We start from the raw sequence: 18,074 nt of genomic DNA on the forward strand, positions 1-18,074 counted from the left end.
ACCCTAGCCCAAGGTGAGCTCCAGGTTCAGTGAGAGACTGCACCAAAAACTAAGGCAGAGGGTGGTCAAGGAAGTCACTAGACATTGATCTCTGACCTACACACACACACACACACACACACACACACACACACACACACACACGAGCGCGCGCGCGCGCGGACACCTCCTAGCAAAAGGTGGCTTGGCATATCAAAGCCACAGTAATTGAATGTGAGAAACACAGCAGTTTAGCTCTGCCTGAGAAGATCGTCCTGAAAACCTCCTGGACTTCAGTGACCCTCACAGTTTCTATCCTTCTGTGGGCTCTAAGGGTCTCTTCAGTGTCCTGGAGGTCCCACAGCTATAATGCACTTACTTACTGCCAGGAAGTGGATTTTTCTCTATTTAAAAATATGAAAGAGGTTGTCTCACGTAACACCCATGGGCTAATAATTCTTCACAGTGTGTGTGTGTGTGTGTCTAGGTTAAGTAGATATTTTTAGGTCAGATGGGCTAATGCATATTCATTTATTTGCCAAACCTCAACCTACTAATAGGCTTATACATGTTTCTTGTATCAACTCTAAGTTATGCTCCAAATACTGTCAACCAACTCTAATTCCATTTTTTTTTTCTTTTTTAAAGTGGAACAAGGCCTTGGCCTTTAAAGGCCAGGCTTACAACCAAAAAGGTAAAAGTGGAACCCAACACGTTAAAAAAAAAATCACTCCGAAGCAACTTAAGGTTTCTGGATTTTGTTAGTTTGTTCATGTATGTGTTTTGTAGGGGCAGGATCCTACCCAGGGCCACACCCATGTAAGACCGAAGCTGAAGAGATGAGCTATGGTCCTGGCCAAATCCTGTCTTTCATTCTCGCTTTTTCAGTGATTTAAAGTTCTTTGCAGTACCTAACTGAACAAGTTGTTTGCTTGTTTGTCTTTGTTTTTAAAGTCTAATACATATCTTTGTTGCACTATTTCAAAGAGTCCTCCCTCTCTTCTCCCTCTTTTTTTAAATTTTATTTATTTATTACATATACAGTCTTCTACCTGCATATAACTCCTTACGCCAGAAGAGGGCGCCAGATCTCATTATAGATGGTTGCTGGGAACTGAACTCAAGACTTTTTACTCTTAACCTCTGAGCCATCTCTCCAGCCCCCTCTTCTTCCTCTTAGGTGGATCTGACTATACAGTCTAGGCTGAACTAAAGATGCCCCGGTCTCTTCATCCCTAGATTGTAATTACAGGCATATACCAGCATGCCTTGCTCTAGTTTATTTTTATAGAAAGAAGAAAATTTGTTTTCCTTATTAGATTTTAGATTCTCCTCTGTCGTATGAATGAGTTAAAACATAGAGTAAAAAGCACAACAGAGAAAAATATTTGGAAAAAAAAATTAGTAACTCCTAGAAAACACCTCCACTGGGAGAAGTGTAAGAGTGAGCTAAGGCTAGCCCACCAGTCTAGGCTTATCATGCCAGGGACATCAGTTAATTTGATTCTCAGAAATGTAGATGCCCAGTATTCTCACATCAGGGGAAGTTTGACCCATTGCACTCCATGGAGGGACTTAGCTCAGTCCTAAACATGTTCACCGACCGTCCGTCTTCTCCTTACCGAGCACAGCCCCCATCTTTCTAGACATCCATCTCTATCAGCCCCAGACTAAGAATGTAGACAAGACACACATAAAAGGTGGCAAAGTCTCTTGTGATGACAGGTCCTAGGTAAAACTGGGCACAGGAAACACAATTACACACCTGTGAGTCCTTAAGCATGGAGTCTTGGCCCTGGAGCTCACCTGGACCAGCTGTGTCAGAGTCCCAAACAGGGTCCCAAGGGGGAAGGATCAGAGATGAAAAAGAAATAAAGAGATAATGAAAGGAAAGACCAAAACATGGGCTCAGGAGGGCTGCAAAGGCTGACCTGAGCCAGCAACTTTATTAACAGCACAGCTCTTTTTTTTATTCCCCTCAAATGGGGAAGCGAAAAAGAAAAAAATGTCAGCAGAGATTGTCAGACAATAGCATAACAGGGCGCTCAGCATATCTCGGTTCTCTTTAGCAGGGTGCATTCTGGGATAGCTAACAAAGCAGTTCACAGCTCTCAGTGTCTGGACCATTGAACTACATACAAAAAGGGGACATGTCAAGCACCAGTTCCTGGATTATGCCCTCCCACGCCCGAGGCCCTGGTGCCAGTCCATAGCCAGCCTTGTCTGGTAGGTCTCTGGCTAGGTGAGGGGTTAAAAGTCCACATCTCATTATCAGATCCTCGCAGGAGTCTCCAATCCAAGCAAGACCATCCCATGGAGACAAGAGACAGGCTGAACTTGGAAAGATGAGTGGGGCTAACAAGATAGCAAGGTTGTTAAGGGAAGTCATGGGACATGGAGGAAGAGCAGCCAGCCCACAGCTACCTCTGCTGCTGCTCCCACTGTCCCCCACCCCCACCCCATCCTCTCTGCTTTCTTGAAAACTATTTCAAGCCAGGTGTGGTGGCGCACACCTTTAATCCCAGCACTTGGGAGGCAGAGGCAGGCGGATTGCTGTGAGTTCAAGGCCAGCCTGGTGTATAAAGAGAGTCCAGGGCAGTTACACAGAGAAACCCTGTCTCGAAAAACAAACAAAACAAAATAGAAAGAAAAAAAAAAAGGGAAAGAAAGAAAGAAAACAATGTACACAAACTAGTTGGTAGAGAATTGGTTCTCAACCTGTGGGTCACAACCCCCTACAGGAATTGTGTATCTGATATCCTGCATATTGGATATTTACACCACATATTACAATAGCAAAATTAGTTATGAAGTAGCAACATAATTCCACAGTTTGGGGTCCATAAAATTCAACAACATGAAGAATTATATTACAGGGTTCCAGCATTAGGAAGGTTGACAACTACTGTTGTAGAGCACCCAGAGACGCCAATAAAAAAAATCATGAAATCAATTGTTCCTCTCCTGCTGAGAATGCTAAGGTGGCTCCCCTGTCACCACTGAGATTCAGTCTCCGCCATTGCCTAAGGTGTTCCACATGAAAGGACTCCGACTTCACCTCAGGGCTGGCCTCCAGCCAGGGCAGAAGGGCGAAGAGCAGGAGAGCCCTCATGTTCTTGAATTAGTTATGAATGAGATCTTCGGCAGGATATGAGGAGGCTGTGGGATGCAGGAGTGGAGGTAGGGATTGTGATGAAGAGATGCCCTAGACAGAGAACTTGGCATGTGACCTGGCATGTGGGCTGTGCTCAGTTTTTGCTAGCGGAAGAATTGAGATTGAGTGAATGAAATCAACGCTCTGGCTCAGAACCGGTCTGACCTTCGCTTGTTGGAAATAGGTCTGAGTGAGGCACCCTGTCCAGCACCTGCTTTTGCCTTCTCTCTTATGTCTGCCTCTTTTGTAGATTTAATGACCTGGTGAGTTCGGCTCAGATGCTGCAGATCAACAGAGCATACACTGAAAATGACATCGTCCTGATGCGGTCTAAACTTAATATTATTGTAAAGCTCTACCTGACTTCCGATGTCCCTCCGAAGCTGAGGGTAAGACATCCCCAGCTACACTGTGACCCTTTCCCCGATAAAAACCCTAAAGTTAGGTCCTGGGTCAACAAGGTGACCTTTGCCTAGCAAAACCACAAGAAACTGTGCCTTCTAGAGAGGTGGTGTTTTGGGGAGTGTTAGGTGTCAAGAGAAGTCGTTTCCCCTCCCTGGGGCTTCTGACAGTGACATGCTCGCACCCTACGGGTAGGTGAACATCTCCGAGTCTCAGAAGGATATCATCTTTGCTGCCATCGCAGACGGCCACCTAGACCGGACCATCTTCCATGGCGCTATTATGTCCATCTTCCCTGTCATCATGTACTTCTGGAAAAGGTACTTATATCCTCTTACACACTGACCACCAAGGCAAATGACTCTCTGTCTTCCTGTGCCCCATAGTTTCCAGTTTTGTGAGGAACTGAGATGGCGGCTCTGTCTCTACCCACTGAACTCCACCATCCTGCACTGAGATAAAGGAGGGGACGGTCCAGGAGGAGCCACTCCTTCTCTTGTGCTTTCTTGGCTCAGGGACATCTGATGAACTAAGCCCAGACTTCCCCCACTAAGCACGAGATAGACCGTAGTTCCTGGGAGACTAAGTTTATCAAGGGAGGAACTATTTACAATAAAGAACCTCACAGGCCTCTCTTACTCCTCTTTCCCTCTCCCTCTCCCTCTCTCTCTCTCTCTTCCTCTTCCTCTCTCTGGGGGCACCCCTTCTCCCTTTCCTACTCCCCTTATGCTCATTTAATAAACTCCGTATAACATAAAAAAAAAAAAAAGAACCTCATGGAGGGGGCAGGCCAGAGCAGTTTACCATTCTTTCCAATCCAATCACCCCACTGTTGGCTGTTTCTTAACAATTAAACTTTGTTATACAACCCAACTAGCTTACACAAGAGGGAAAAAGGGTTAAAGGGAAAAAAGAGTGAACTTTCCGGTATCTGTTCCACGGGCCAAAATTCAAAACGGTAGATAAAACACAACCTGTACCCCTGGTTCACAACCTGTCCTGCCATGAGTTGTGCTCAGAGTCTGACTTGAGATGTCTCAGCTGATGTCAAGTTTTCTGAGAGCCCTCTTCTGTGTCTCCCCTGTGCTGTGCATGGTCGGTGACACAATAGTTGGCAAAAAATATTCCTACAGAAGCCTGATGGGAATGCTTATATTGTGACTCTGGTTACTAGATTTACTTTTTTCTTTAAAAAAAAAAAAAAGCAGCTTTCCACATCAGGCCACTTAGAGCCAACCACCTACCACCTACAACTCTAGCTATAGGGGATGTGACTCCCTCTTCTGCTCCCTTTGTGAGCATTGTATGCATGTGGTGCACATGCAGGCCAACAGGTACACATGCATACACATGAGTAAAAATACATTTTTTTTTTTAGGCAGGGTAGCACATGCCTTTAATCCCAGTACTCGGCGAGACAGAGGTAGGTTGGTCTCTGTGAGTTCAAAGCCAGCCTGGTCTACAAAGTAAGTTCCAGGACAGCCAAGGCTACAAAAAAGAATCCCTGTCTTGGAAAAAAATACATTTTTTTAAAAATGTGTCCTTTGTTAAAATGAAGGTACAGGTTTCTGTGACATCAGAATCTATACCCTATAAAGACATGGCTGCCTAAACATTAACTGAGCAAGGACACCAACAGACGTGCTAAAGTGAACAAGGGAAAGCCCACGTAGCTGCAGGCCCACAATAAGAACTACAGGCAACTAAGAAATACTCAGAGTGGGAGTATTAGTCTTTCCCGGAGAAGAGATCACCAACATCAATTTTCCAGGTATCTAGTACCAGATCCTCAGCCCCAGAAACATACATACAAGTACCATTATACAGAACGGGCAAATTATATTTAGTAATATGTGTGTATATACATGTGTGTATATGTGTGCATGTAACCACAATTAATAAATTAAAAAAAAACAGGTCATGAGTTTGGAAGAAAGCAAAGGGTGTTTGGAGGAAGGAAAGGGCAGGGAGAAATGATGTATTGTTATCTCAAAAATTAAAAAAAAATGTTAAAAATAAATTAATAGGAACTGGAACAATTATTTAGTGATTAAGAGCACTGGCTGATCTTCCAGAGGACCTGGGTTCAGTTCCCAGCACCCACATGGCAGCTCACAACCATTTGTAATTAGAATTCCAGAGGACCTGATGCCCTATTCTGGCCTTATGCACACACCTGGTGCACACATACAGGGAGGCAAAACACCCCTGCCCACAAAATAAGAATAACGTATTTAACAAATAGTTACCAGGGTTGCTTACCAGTCACTCACTTTCATTGTCCAATCCCCCAAGGCAAGTTACTTCAGTCAAAACTTTAAAAAGCAAGCACAAAATCTTGATTTAAGCTGAACAATGAGAACTTTTGGCTATCACTTGTTATCTAGAACCTCATTCTGCTTCTATCAAGGGCTTCATAGAAATTCATCCTGAGTTGTTCAAGGGGTCAGAAACATCTAGAAAATATATGCTTCTTGTTTGCTCGGTGCTCAGCTTCCCTACCCCCACTGCGGACTCAGGAAGATTGGACTTTGTGGATGCTTATATACTTATTGACATTTACATTGTGCAAAGCTGTGGTGATGTGTTTCATCACAAAACCACACTCAGCATCATGAGAAGAAGATGGGGATGAAGTATCGTTATCCCTGTTTCACATGTGAGGGAATTTAGGTTCAGAATTATTAAGGGGCTAGGCATGGTGGTGCACACCTTTAATCCCAGCACTCAGGAGACAAAGGCAGGTGGACCTCTGTGAGTTTAAGGCCAGCCTGGTCTACAAAGAGAGTTCCAGGACAGCCAAGGCTATTTCACAGAGAAACCCTGTCTGGCCGGCAGGGGGGGGGCGGGGGGACGACACTAGGCTAGAATCACTTAGAAAGCAATTAACTCAGGATTCTACAATGCATCTTTGTATATTGGAGCAAAGCAACTGAAATGGAATAGTCTTGCTTTTGAGCAGCAGGTAGATGGGGGCAGACAAGAACCATACCCCTGCCTACCTCAAGCCAAGGAAGCTCAAGTGCACGCAATTAAACCTAATCTAACTAATCAAGGAGTCCTGGGAGGAAGGAACCAAAGAGGAAGTGATGCATGTTTCACAATCCTTGGGGAAGCAACATCTCTCAAGTGACAGTAAGTACACAAGGTCTGAGGAACCAGTTATCTAGCAGGGCAAGGCCTGCTGGGATCAAAGAAAGGATCAGGGCTCTCAGGAAGGGGAGTATGGCAACCCAGCTGGCTACCCTGGATGACTTAGTAGGAGATTGGACAGAGGTTATATAGACTGACGTTCAAATGGGCACAGCTAATTATACCCCAGACATGGGCAGAGTGCCTCTTCACAGACCCCATTGACTGTGCTTCCAGAAGGAACCACATCACGTTCAGATCAGTCCTTCACCGGAGCGAAGCCTGGACAAGGAGAATGTTCCTTGGATAGACAGCTCTCCCAGGGCAGTGTACCATACTTCTCTCTGTCCAACCCCCCACAGTCTGGGATGACTGGTCCCGCCCAAGCTGTTGTTCCTTCCAGCCCTTGTGTGTGACTGTGTGACATTCTTCCCACAGGTTTTGTGCTTGGAAGGCAAAACGCTCTTACGTAGAGTACAGGGGGAAGAAGTTTAAAGATGGAAGAAGTCCCCCCAAGTCTACATACAAGTACCCACCATGGAGTGGTGGTAAGTCCACTCTAGGCCCATGGTCCCATTTCTCCAGCCAGAGACGTAATGAAGAGAGAACACAGGTCTGAAGAGCTAAGTCTAAGACCTAAAGGGCACAAGGGAAGTAGCTAGTGTAGTGGTCATCACCTTAAGTTAGTGGCCTCTGAGAAATAGTAACACTAGTGCTGAAGTGTGTGGTGTTAGTGACAAGGACTGTGACCCAGAGCAAACCTAGTAGGGGATCTGGGGATGCTTCTGGATGCTGAGCACCTGGCAGTGGTTACTTCTTTGGCTGCTGTTTAAGAGGCTCCCATCTGACTAACACCGTGGAAACCTTACCATTCAATGAAGTGTTTATTTTGTAGTGATAAGTGAGAAAACTAGATACACAATGATAAATATATGTGTTTTCATGCATACACATATACACACATATGCATACAGTTTTAGGAAAATGTAGAAGTTAAGATTAAAGTATTGGTAGGATTATATCTAGGTGCTCTGATTATTAGTGAGATATATTTTTAATAGGCTATGTTTATAGAACATATATTTATAAAACATATGTGTATGTGTGTGAGTGTGTGATGGTTTGAATGAGACCGGCCCCCATAAGTTCATATTTTTGAGTTCTTGGTGCCCAATCTGTGAAATTGTTTGTTTGGGAAGACTCAGAAGATGTGGCCTTGTTGGAGGAGGTATTTCACTAGGGAGTGGGTTTTGAGGCTTCAAAAGATTTGCACCATTTTCAGAGTGCCCTCTGTCTCATGGTAGAGGATCAAGATGTGAGCTCCCAGTGATTCCTTGACCCTGCTATCATAGGCACTAACTCACTGAAGCCGTAAGCATAATTAAACACTTTTATAAATTGCCCTGGTCATGGTGTTTTAGCACAGCAACAGAAAAGCAATACAAACACAAAGGTGCACACACACACACACACACACACACACAGAGAGAGAGAGAGAGAGAGAGAGAGAGAGAGAGAGAGAGAGTTCTACCTCATTGGCTTCTTATCCACAGGTAGTGTCTTATTGGCACAAATTCATTATGCTGATTAGACCATTTTTTTAACTTGACGCAAGCTAGAGTCATCAGAGAAGAGGAAACCTCAATTGAGAAAATTCCTCTATTGGATTACCTTTAGGCATGTCTGTAGAGCATTTTCTAGATTAATGATTGATTTCAAAGTGCACACTACACTAGGGACAGTGCCACTCCTGGGCAGGTGTCCTGGGGTGTATAAGAAAGCACGCTGAGTAAGCCATGGAAGGCCAATAAGCACCATCCCTCCATGGTCTGTGCTTCGATTTTTGCCTCCAGGCTCCTGCCCTGAGTTCCTGCCCCAGCTTCCTTTCATGATGGATTGTAAGTTATAAGATGAAATAGACCCCTTTCTTCCCAAGGTGCTTTGGTCATGGAAATTTAATGTTGGAGCTAAGTCTTGTGCCAGAAGAGAAAAGGAGACCAAAGGGACGCCTGGTCTGGGTTGAGGTAAAGAGGGGGAGTGCCTTTATGGCAAGGACCCACCCAATTAAGATGGTAACTCATGAAAGGAAAAGGCCTAGATGCCTCTAAAAAGTACCAAGGGAAAGCTTCTGCAAAGTTATTCAAGCAGGGGAAAGAGAGTGGAGGCCATTAGGCATCATCGGAAAGGACTCGGAGCTCTATCAGGAACTGCACTGGGAGCCATTTGTATGATGCTCTGACCAAGAATATGGTTTCCTTCTACCCTTGTCCAGAGAATTTGAATGAAGTTGGATTTAAAGACAGTGGATTGGTTTGTAGGAGAGAGGAGGTTTCAAGATGAGAGACCATTCAGACAGGTGCTTAGAAAACAGCTGTAGTTGTTAAAGAGGGGCCAAAGAGAGCTGCACTGAGACAGCAGGAAAGGTGTCCTTTGGGCAGAACCCCACACATCAAAGGCTCTAAACTTGTGAGTGCAGGCTTGTTTCAAAGGAGAGCGGAAGATGATGCAATTGTGGTCCTAGGGGATCAGACTTTATCCAAGCAGGCAGCAAAATTTAGGAATTTCAACCATATAGTAATATGGATATATTGGAGGCATGAAAGACACAGTATTGAGAGGGGCATGTAGCCTTATTCCACTGTTTCAGAGATCAGCTAAGGCCAGTCAAGGTTTTTCAAAATGAGAGTCCCTTCACGGAGGCATTGAGAGGCTACTGTGTTAAGATGTGAAAGTGGAATTTAAGTTGCTGCGGAGACTCTAAGATACTGGATGCCAGAACTGTGGCATGTCAGGGAGATCTGTGGAAGGGTAGAGCTGTCCTAACAAAGAGGTTATGTGCCCTGAAGATGGCAGAGCTGAAGTCGGGGACCTGCTTAACCCCTTTGGAGCCCAGTCAAGTTTATCACAAGCCCCAGATGCCAAATATGGAATTGCAGGATTTGGTGTTCCCCCTGCTGGATTTTGGGTTGGCTTTGTTCTCATCACTTTTTGCTATGACTCAATTCTTCAACTGTGTTTGTGTTTGTGTTTGTGTTTGTTTATCAAGACAGGATTTCTCTGTGTAGTTCTGGCCCTGGCTATCCTGGAACTCACTCTGTACACCACGCTTCCCATGAACTAAAAGATCCTCCTGCCTCTATCATGGTGTGTGACACTATGCCCAGCTCCAGTTCTTCAGTTTTGAAGAAGGAAGGTTTATTATGTGCTATTTTATATTGCAAGTATGTTCTTTGTTTTCATTTTCATTTTATGCAAGTGAATCTTTTGCACCGCTGTATGTATGTATGTATATATACACACATATACATATATGTGTATATATGCATATATATACATATATGTGTGTGTTTATACATATATGTGTGTGTGCCACGTATATGTCTTGTGCCCAAGGAGTAAAGAACAGTTACCAGAGCTGCTAAAACTTCAGTTACAAACAGTAGTGAGCTGCCATGTGGGTGCTAGGAACTGAACCAGGTCCTCTGCAAGAGAAGAGCTAAGAGTGCTCTTATCTGTGAAGCCATCTCTCCAGACTCTGTTTTTGTTACTTGATTGTTTGTTCATTTGTGTATGTTTTTATAGAAGGTCAACAGTTAAGACTTCGGAATCTTAAAGTTTGGAAATTTTAATGACTATGGGAACTTTTGATGTCGAGCCAAACACAATGTACTACAAGGCAGTCGTGAGCCAATGGGCACAAGGACTAGGTTATGGCTTAACGTTGATGTTCTTGAAGCCGGTAAGATGGCTCAGTTGGTAAAGATGCCTGATGACCTGAGTTTGTTCCCTGGAACCCACAAAGTGGAAGGAGATAACTGACTTCTGCAAGTGTGCTGTGGCACGTACGTACATACATACATACATACATACATACATACATACATACATAAAAATGTAATTTTTTTTGTAACATGATATGTCTGGATGTCAAGTTGACAATGCATAGAGTGTGACTGTTAGTATTAATTGTCAACTTGACAGAATCTTCTGTCACCTGAGAGACAAGCCTCTAAGCATGTGTGTGGAGGAGCATCTTGATTACATTAATTCAAGGAGAATACCCGCCCACTGAGGGTGGCACCATTCCCCAACTGAGATCCTAGACTGGATAAATGGAGAAGTGGAGCTGGGCAAAACATTCACTCATGGCTCCCTGTTTTCTAATTGTGGGTGCGTCCTGACCAGTTGCTTCAGGTTTCTGCCACCTTAACTGCGCTGCCGTGATTGGCTTCTACTCTTGATGTATAAACCCTTTCTCCCTTGAGTAGATTTTTTTTCTAGGTGCTTTATCATAGCAAAAGAAAAAGCAACTAAGGCATCGGTGGTCAAATACCTGGCAACAAGCAACTCAAAAGAAGGGTTTCGTTTTGCCTAAGTTTCAAGGAGAAAAACAACCCATCTTGGAGGGGACCGTCAGCAGAAGTGTGAAGTGGCCACATCGCATCATCATCAGGAAGCAGCGAGAGAAGAATGCCAGCTCTCAGCTCACTTCCTCTTTCTTACTCAGTCCAGGGTCCTAGCCCATGGGTCTTTCCCCATGGACTAAACATCTCTGAAAACACCTTCACAGAAACACACAGGAACATGTTTCCTAGATGCTTAGGAAGCCAATCAAATTGACAACGAATATTAACTATGGGAGACAGAGTGGAAACCGAGGTAGGAAATGGTGTGAATGAAAAGGAAGAAGTGGGCAGGCAGGGCAAGCAAAGAATTCTCCTGTACAGGAGTGGCCCCGAGACCACATGCCTTAGCGGTAGGTGAAGAGCTCCCCACCTCTGTTGTAGTTCTTAGAACAGGACTCCAGAGAAATAAGCTCCAATCTCATTTGGTAGCCAACATAAAGAAGAAGGCAACAGAAGACTCGGTATTATGATGTCAGGGTCCCAAGCCTGGAGAGTCACATGATCTGAGGAGCCCTGAGATCTGCTTCCTATTCTCAGCCCTAGAGGCCTGATCACAGATACAAAGGTTTGGCTATCAACAATGTTCTGCCATTGACATTCTATAACCTGAGGATGTTAAACAGGAGTGTCGTCTTTACTCGAGAAGATTTGTTGTTGTTGTTGTTGTTGTTGTTGTTGCTGTTGTTGTTTTGTTTCACAGATGCTATCGATTTTTAATGTGCTTTCTTCTTTCCTCCCAGGTGAACATACTGTCTTAAGGTTCACCTTGCTCAGAGGTACCGAATGGTTTCGACCTCAGCATCCCCGGGATATAGCGGCCAATTCAATCCAAAACTGTGAGTTGGAGCTTCACCCATTGCAAAAGGTCCCTGGCTAACTAGAGAATGGTTCTGAGACCAAATTAGCCCATTCTCTTATTAATTATCAGGAGACTAAGCTCCTCCAATGGAAATGAATTGCTCAACCAAATTGACAACAGCCTGTGGGTAGGAGAGATGGGTAAGAAGAGCTCTATAGGCTCTGCGCCCTTGCCTGAACAATTTTGTCTTGGTTCATTTGTAGCTCCTTGAAGGTACATAAGCCCCTCTGTCTCTGATCATTTCAGGCATCACATGCAGTCTTTAGTAAGAGAGCACCAAAAGCTTTCTCCTTACACAGAGTCCACCTGCTGCTTGGAAGGGCATCTTCATCCCATCCCTCCTGCTTTCTGGAGACCCCCACTGAGCTTCTCACTACTGTAACAATTCCCCTGGTCCTGGCCTCCCATATTGAGAGCACAGTATATGCATTTCTTCCCTATCTTCTACATCAAGGAGTCAGCTTCACACTTGCCTTTTTTCACACACAGCCTCTCCCAATAGGTCTTATTATTAGCTTTCGTTATTATTAGCTTTTACTTGGCAAAAAAAAATTTGGCTGCTGCTTTTCTGTATCTCTAAAGCATGAAATGTCAAGATGAATGTGAATCTAGTGTGTATCTTGTCTGATCTTTACTTCCATGGGTTTATATGACAGACATTGTAGCCTCTGTAACCATATGAAAGATCTTCCAAGGGAAAAAAATGAATCATACAAACCAGGATTCCTATACCCTCTCACAGCATCAGAGCATACCTTCACTTGCCCAGCCCTTCCCTGGAATGTGAAAGCAGGCAACTTTGCATCTAAAAATTTCTTACTGCAAAAGTAGAAGTGAATGCAATGCACCCTTTCTATACTAATAATAAATTTCAAACCTAATGGCAACTGATTGATTTGAACCACACACATGGCCATTAACTATTTTATGAAATGTATGTATTTATACAGAATGAAGATATCTCTAAATTTACATCCTTATAGCTGGCAAATAAAAAATATTACTGGGCTAGAGAGATGGCTTGGTGAGTAAGAACATGTACTGCTCTTGCAGAGGATCTGAGTTCAATTTCCCAGCGTCCATATCAGGTAGCTCGTATAATTTCAGCTGCAAAACAATCTGACACCTCTGTAGGCTCCTGCTCTGACATGGTGCACACACACACACACACACACACACACACACACACACACACAGAGAGAGAGAGAGAGAGAGACAGACAGACAGACAGAGACAGAGAGACAGAGAGAGAGAGAGAGAGAGAGAGAGAGGGAGAGAGAGAGAGAGAGAGAGAGAGAGAGAGAATAATAAGCATAAATTTAATTACAGCACGCAGGAGGCAGAAGCAGGCAGATCTCTGTGAGTTCAAGTCCAGCCTGGTCTACTTAGTAAGTTCCAGGACATCAAGGGCTTCATACAGAAACTCTCAAAAAGAAGAGAAAAAGAGGAGAAGAATCTTTAAAATTTTAGAAAAAAAATATTTCTAATTCCACTCATTCATAAACATTCTTTTTTTTCACTTCTAAGAATGCCAGCATATTTTTGTTGTTGTTGTTTATTGTTATTGTTGTTGTTTTGAAGCAGGGTTTCTTTGTATAGCCTTGGCTGTTCTGGACTCACTTTGTAGACCAGGCTGGCCTTGAACTCACAGAGATCTCCATCTCTGATTCTGAGTTTTGGGATTACAGGTATGTGCCACTGTGCTCACCTTACCAGTATATTTATTAAGCAACTAAATAGAGTTTAGGGGCCTTTACATGGGTTACAATGCTGTTACAACAAGGTACCCCTTGGTATTCAGAAAAGCAAAGCAAAGTATTTCCAAAACACATAACATAGTGTGGTGATTTGAATAAGAATGATTCCCCCATGGGCCCATGTATTTGAATGCCTAGTTATCAGGAAGTGGCACTATTTGAAAGGATTAGAAGGATTAAGAGGTGTGGACTTGTTGGAGGAAATATGTCACTGGGGGTGGGCTTTGAGGTTTCAAAAGCCCATGCCAGGTCCATTGTCTCTTTTTCTGGCTGCTGCCTTCTGATCAAGATGTAAAGCTCTCAGCTACTGCTTCAGCACCATGCGTATCTACCTGCCGCCTTGATGATCATAAGGCTTTCTAAGACTGTGAGCAAGGCCCCAATTAAATGCTTTCTTTTATAAGTTACCTCAACCATGGTGTCTCCTCATAAGTAAGTAAGTAAGTAAGATACATGATGCTTAGTTGATGTCTATAATAATTAAAAGTATCACTCTGTGCTCTTAGTTTTTCCATAGGTCACAACTCAAAAATGTGGTGCATAATCGGTTAACTAAAAATCTTTCCTCAAAACGACAAGAAAATAATCTAGTTTAGAAATAAATGTGAAAAAGAAGCCAAGAATGTATCTGACCTGTTCACATCTATTCAATATTCTGGTAGAGTACTGCAGAAGCAGGGTATGCAGTGTGCTGTGCATTCTGACTTTTTTGTTTGTATCTGTCTTAAGCTTCTTCTAGCAACCTCACCCAGCCAATCCGAACTGCCGGCTCGGTAGTGCATTTGAGCTCTTCTGCCCTGAGGTAGGTATGAGCTGAGTGTTCCGACTACATACACAGTGCGTGACAGGATGAACTTCCCAGAGTCCTGCTCCATGCTCTGACACTACCCTTGCATGTAGGACCAAGTGAAGCTTAGTATACCCCAAGTCCCAGCAACCAGGGGAAGAATAACTCTCTGCGGGGGGAGGTGTTTTTGCTCACTTTCAGATAGGACAAGCATTTCAAAGTATTTTCATTCTGGTCATGCCAGCATTTTGTGTAATTTTAGTTATTTTATTTTATGGTTTATCGCCCTCTCCCTATGTATGTGTACATGTATGCATATACGTGTGCACAGGCACACATGCACATTTGTGGGTACACATGTGGAGGTCAGAGGTCAACACTAGGTGTCTTCCTTGGTCACTTTCCACCTTTTTTTTTAAGTAGCTTTTTTCATTGTATTTGGAGTCTCCAGTTCAGCTAAACCAGCTGTCCAATGAATCTTAGAGATTACTCTGTCTCTGCCTACCCAGGGATGGGATTCCACGCACACACCATCACGCTTGGCTTTTGACGTGGATGCTCAGAACCCAAACTCAGGGCTTCATGCTTGTTCAGCAAGCATTTTGCCAACTGAACCCTCTCCCCAGCCTTGCCCTGCTCCCCCTTTATCTCTTCTTTTAGACCAAAAATGCCCTACATCCAAAAAAAGAAAAGAAGTAATCAAGTCAGGGCCAGATCAGAAGCAAACCATCCCTTAGCAGCCTCCTAACACTGACAGAATCCTTTTTGGTCAGAAATGAAGTGTCTTGGCACCATCCTGAAAGAGCAAAGAGAATTGGGCATCCCATACAAAGCAATACCAGACTCCAGCAGGTAAGATATGGACAGAGAGTGTGAGAGACAGCCCCTGGGACCTCTAAGAGATTGGGGGCCTGTGAGTTTGTGGACCAGCTCGTCTGACCTAGGCTTAAGATATTACTCTACAGTTCCGTAGCCTTGCACAAATCCTTGCTCCAGGTTGCTGAGAAATCTCAATGATAGGTGGTCAGATAGAGATGTCACCAAGTACCACAGGAAGTGAGGTTCCACAGGAAGTGAGGTTCCACAGGAAGTGAGGTTCCACAGGAAGTGAAGTGCTGTTACTCTGAGCTCCATTTGCACAATGACTCCTGTCCGTTATTTAAGAAAATCTTGACTTTTAGGCAAGTGCTCTGAGCAAGTAAATGACTTTCTGAGTGGACCACTTCTGGTTCTTTGTCACGTCCTCACCCCGTGGTAAACACTTCTGCAAATTTCCGTGTGCGGAAACAGTTGCTCTTCCCTGAGCTATGAAATCTATTAGTTGTTTTTTAAACCAAAGCACCCAAACAATGGCCTTTGCTTTAGAGTAACTAGACTTTTTTTTTAAATGTCTATTTTTAAAAAGTCAGGAGTAAAATGACGGGATTTTATAAACAGTCCCTCAGTTGAAAGGAACTGAACAGCTAGCTCAATGTATCTGCAGATTACAGGATACAGAGCTACAGAGCTTACTAGAGAATCCTTGCCAATGCCCACAGGTGTGTCCTGTACTGACAGCTTTCATGCTAGACTCCCAAAGGATGAGCTATGCTATAATGTTACAACAGGGCTTATGTGACCCTGAGACTGGAGCTGTCTGGTGAGGCTCAAGTCACAGCAGGTAGGGAAAGACAGCAGGGACATTTGTCCTCAGAGGAGGTCAGAGATAGGCTAGAGTACCTCAAGATCTGTGTCCATCCCCTCCTCACCTCCCCTGCAAGACACCCCGGCTAAAGCAGGAACTCAGCACAAGAAAGGCTCCGAAGGAAGGAAAGAAGCACTCCTTGCCTCACAAGGCTGAAGTTTAAGAACAAGACCTTAACTCATAACAAGACTCATGACAATGAAACAGAATTATAATTCATTTTTATGTATATTGTATTTATTATCATTTATTCACATTGCATCCCCGTTGTTATCCCCTCGCTCTTATCTTCCCACTTCCGCCCTCCCTCCCTCTTCTGCCCTCCTCGCATCCTGTCCCTTAGACCTCTGATGGGGGAGGGGGAGCGCATCCTATCCCACTGTCTGGTCACAGCCTATTAGGTCTCATCAGGATAGCCTACATCCCCTTCCTCTGTGTACCTGAAAGGCCATCTTGCCAAGGGGCAGTGAGCAAATCATTGGCACCAGAGTGCATGTCAGAGGGTCAGCAAAAGTCCCCTCGCCCTCCCCATGTGGAGAATCAGCTGTCCATTGCCTGCATCTGAACATGGGGCCTTGGCTCTCTGCATGCATCGTCCTTGGTTGGTGCACCAGTTGGTGCAGGCCCCCTGTGCCCAGATCCACAGGCCTTGATGGTCTCTCAGCGGAGCTCCTGCTTCCTCCCTGACCTTCCATCCCTGCACTCTTCCCTACAACCCCCAGAGCTCCACCCAGACTCCAGTCTCGGTATCTGTCCCTATAATTCTTAAGAACTGGGTAAAAATTAAGACCCCAGGCAAGGAATAAAGAAGTGCCTGGTTACTGGGATTGAGATCTGAAGGAAGAACTTTAAAAAAAAAAAAAAAAGAGCAAGAGGCCAGCACATGAGACCAGAGAGGATTTGAGGCTAGCCACAGGGTGGCTGATGAGAATCTAGTAAATGTATCTTTGGGGACACACTAAACGCCCTCCAGGTACATTAAGATGTGGCTGAGTGCCTACATATTGGCAGTAGGTGAGTCTCACTCAAGGAAACGAAAGGTAGCTATATTCATTTGAGAGCAATCTTCGGCCGGTTTTCTCACTGATCATTAACAAAAGGATAAGCAGGCGTTTGTCCCTTGCCCCTTATAGGTGTGTGCTGTATAATCTGTAGGACAAAGGACACGTCCTGCTTTTCAATACCTGACACAGTGACACATTCATAGTTTCTCCATTAAAAAAAAAGTACCAAATACATGGGTAAATGAATTGGGCATACTGCTGGGAACGTAATAGAGAACGCTTTTGCTTTTCCTGATCTGTTACTGGAAAATCAGATCAATAATCAGTTACAGTCGTGATGACCACGGCAAAGAGGAAATGAGTGTTTCTTTAGTGAATATCTTCTATATTCCAATAATTCTTGGTGCTTTATGAAGTTTTAATTTTTTTAGGAAGTTAATACAGCCCAATCAGAGTAAGGGGTGATCAAAAGAGACAGAAAGAAGGAAGGAAGGCAAGAGAGACTGGAGGATGTGCCCTCACCTTCAGAGAAGCCTCTGCAGGTACACACATCAGAGAGTGACACGAGGAACGTGAAGACGTCCGTCCCTCATTTCCACTGGATCCAGATGTTTCCTCAAGAGGGATTGGCTTGTGTGTACAGCACCTTGGGGTGCCAGCCCTCACCCCTATACAGTAATCAGGGCTGAAAAAATAAAGGATATGCCCTATTTACTATCTTACATTCTCACTTACATGTTGAAGCTGAAGTAGACAAGCTCACAGAAATAAGGGATAAGGTATAGATTACCAAAAGCCTGGGAGGTCGGGGTGGCTCAAGATGGTTAGCAGAAGGAACAGGCACGCTGTTGGGTAGAAAGAAGAAAGCCCACATGTTTATAACGCAGTATGGTAACTATGATAGAAAACA

General features: G+C 44.1%; 1 protein-coding gene across 5 annotated transcripts in view; it reads left to right on the forward strand.

Moving 5' to 3' along the window:
* The window catches only part of RGSL1 (regulator of G protein signaling like 1), a 65,048-nt gene extending 47,183 nt beyond the window's left edge, over window positions 1-17,865 (forward strand). For 2 of the 5 annotated variants that reach the window (XM_084768705.1, XM_084768704.1), the window contains exons 17-23: window positions 3,384-3,522; window positions 3,731-3,855; window positions 7,106-7,215; window positions 11,814-11,909; window positions 14,419-14,491; window positions 15,250-15,328; window positions 16,237-16,331. In XM_084768705.1, the coding sequence (XP_084624831.1) occupies window positions 3,384-3,522; window positions 3,731-3,855; window positions 7,106-7,215; window positions 11,814-11,909; window positions 14,419-14,491; window positions 15,250-15,328; window positions 16,237-16,323 (709 nt within the window). In that variant the 3' untranslated portion in view covers window positions 16,324-16,331. Of the gene's footprint in view, window positions 1-3,383; window positions 3,523-3,730; window positions 3,856-7,105; window positions 7,216-11,813; window positions 11,910-14,418; window positions 14,492-15,136; window positions 15,329-16,236; window positions 16,332-17,595 lie in introns of those variants that run through there. The other 3 variants (XR_014776702.1, XR_014776703.1, XM_084768706.1) reach the window with 3 other exon arrangements.
* The last annotated feature ends 209 nt before the right edge of the window (window positions 17,866-18,074 follow it).

The sequence above is a fragment of the Acomys minous genome (genome assembly GCF_964271855.1).
Source record: "Acomys minous genome assembly, chromosome: 1".
Taxonomy (NCBI): Eukaryota; Metazoa; Chordata; class Mammalia; order Rodentia; family Muridae; genus Acomys; species Acomys minous.